Source organism: Puntigrus tetrazona, chromosome 4 (genome assembly GCF_018831695.1).
Source record: "Puntigrus tetrazona isolate hp1 chromosome 4, ASM1883169v1, whole genome shotgun sequence".
Lineage (NCBI taxonomy): Eukaryota > Metazoa > Chordata > Actinopteri > Cypriniformes > Cyprinidae > Puntigrus > Puntigrus tetrazona.
Window position 1 is genome coordinate 14809767 of NC_056702.1, and position 1135 is coordinate 14810901.

The 1135-nt window shown below is 41.2% G+C and overlaps 1 protein-coding gene across 1 annotated transcript in view; it reads right to left on the minus strand.

Moving 5' to 3' along the window:
- Positions 1–945, minus strand: part of LOC122342642 (6-phosphofructo-2-kinase/fructose-2,6-bisphosphatase 3-like) — a 2169-nt gene extending 1224 nt beyond the window's left edge. Inside the window, exon 1 of the mRNA XM_043236612.1 lies at positions 83–945. Coding sequence (XP_043092547.1) covers positions 83–164 — 82 coding nt within the window. The 5' untranslated portion in view covers positions 165–945. The remainder of the gene's footprint in view (positions 1–82) is intronic.
- Positions 946–1135: the final 190 nt, after the last annotated feature.

Consider the following 1135-nt stretch of genomic DNA (forward strand, 5'->3'; position numbering starts at 1 on the left):
ATATCATATCATATATATATATGATCTGTTAAATATAAAATATAATATATAAATATAATGTTAAATATATATAATTACTTACATGTGCGGGGCATTGAAGGTTTGTCATCCTTAGAGGGAATCCAGATTTTTTGGATCCTGTTCTGTGTTAGTTCCCTTGGCATTCCTTTAGGATTGGGAAAAATCAGCAGGAACACAGCAGCAGCAGCAGCACGTTACACACCGGCTTCGGAAACTCCAAAACGTCTAGAATTAAAGACGCCCTTCTTTGCAAACCTTCTTCTTCGAACGACTAGCGCCGACTTGTATCAGTTAAAAATTTCGAAGACCTCCTCTCTTTTGCTTCCCGGTAATCTCTAACGGCACGTCCCTCGCCGTCCGCGCTTTAAATACGGAACCGGCGACACGATGCCGTGACGCGCTGGCGGAGGGCGGGGCCTGCCGGTCACGGCGTCCACGTGCGCCGCTTTGCGGCCGAATGGTGGATGTTGGTCGTTACGAAAAAAATAAATATAAGGCTACGGTGTTCACAATTTACATCCACGCGTTTCAATAACATGCCATTTATTATTATTGTTTATTATTATTGTCACATTTCTAGACGCGCGTGATACGCGCAAATGATTAAAAAGGGCTTGTAAGGCGCTGCGCGCTCGAGAGCATTAAAGATGCAGGTCACGCGTCGAGTGGGCATCCCCGCTTGCCTACGTGCGGGGAGTCACTACATCAATCCATCAATCTCCATAAACCCGTGAAATAATAGCAAGCGTCTTCGGGCTGTAAATTCCCAAGCTTGTTGATTTTTAAACGATTATTTCCGGCAATAAAAAGCAATAAATTAATAATGGATGCAAGGGCGAACTCATAGGCTAAGCGTAAAATAATAAGCGCGTTTTATTTCCGTATCGAGTTATTTTTGCAAACCGGCGAATGGGTAATTAGATGAAACTTAACGCGCATGCGATTTAAAAAGCTTATTTTTACATTGACAGCAACTAGATATTTGAATAAAATCACCGATTGCATGGTTATTGGGTTATTTTTTGACAAAAATGTTTGCAAAGCAAACCCATTATAGTAGCATAAAAAAAGATCTTCTGAATTAAACCATGCACTTCTTTTTGGAGCATTATAT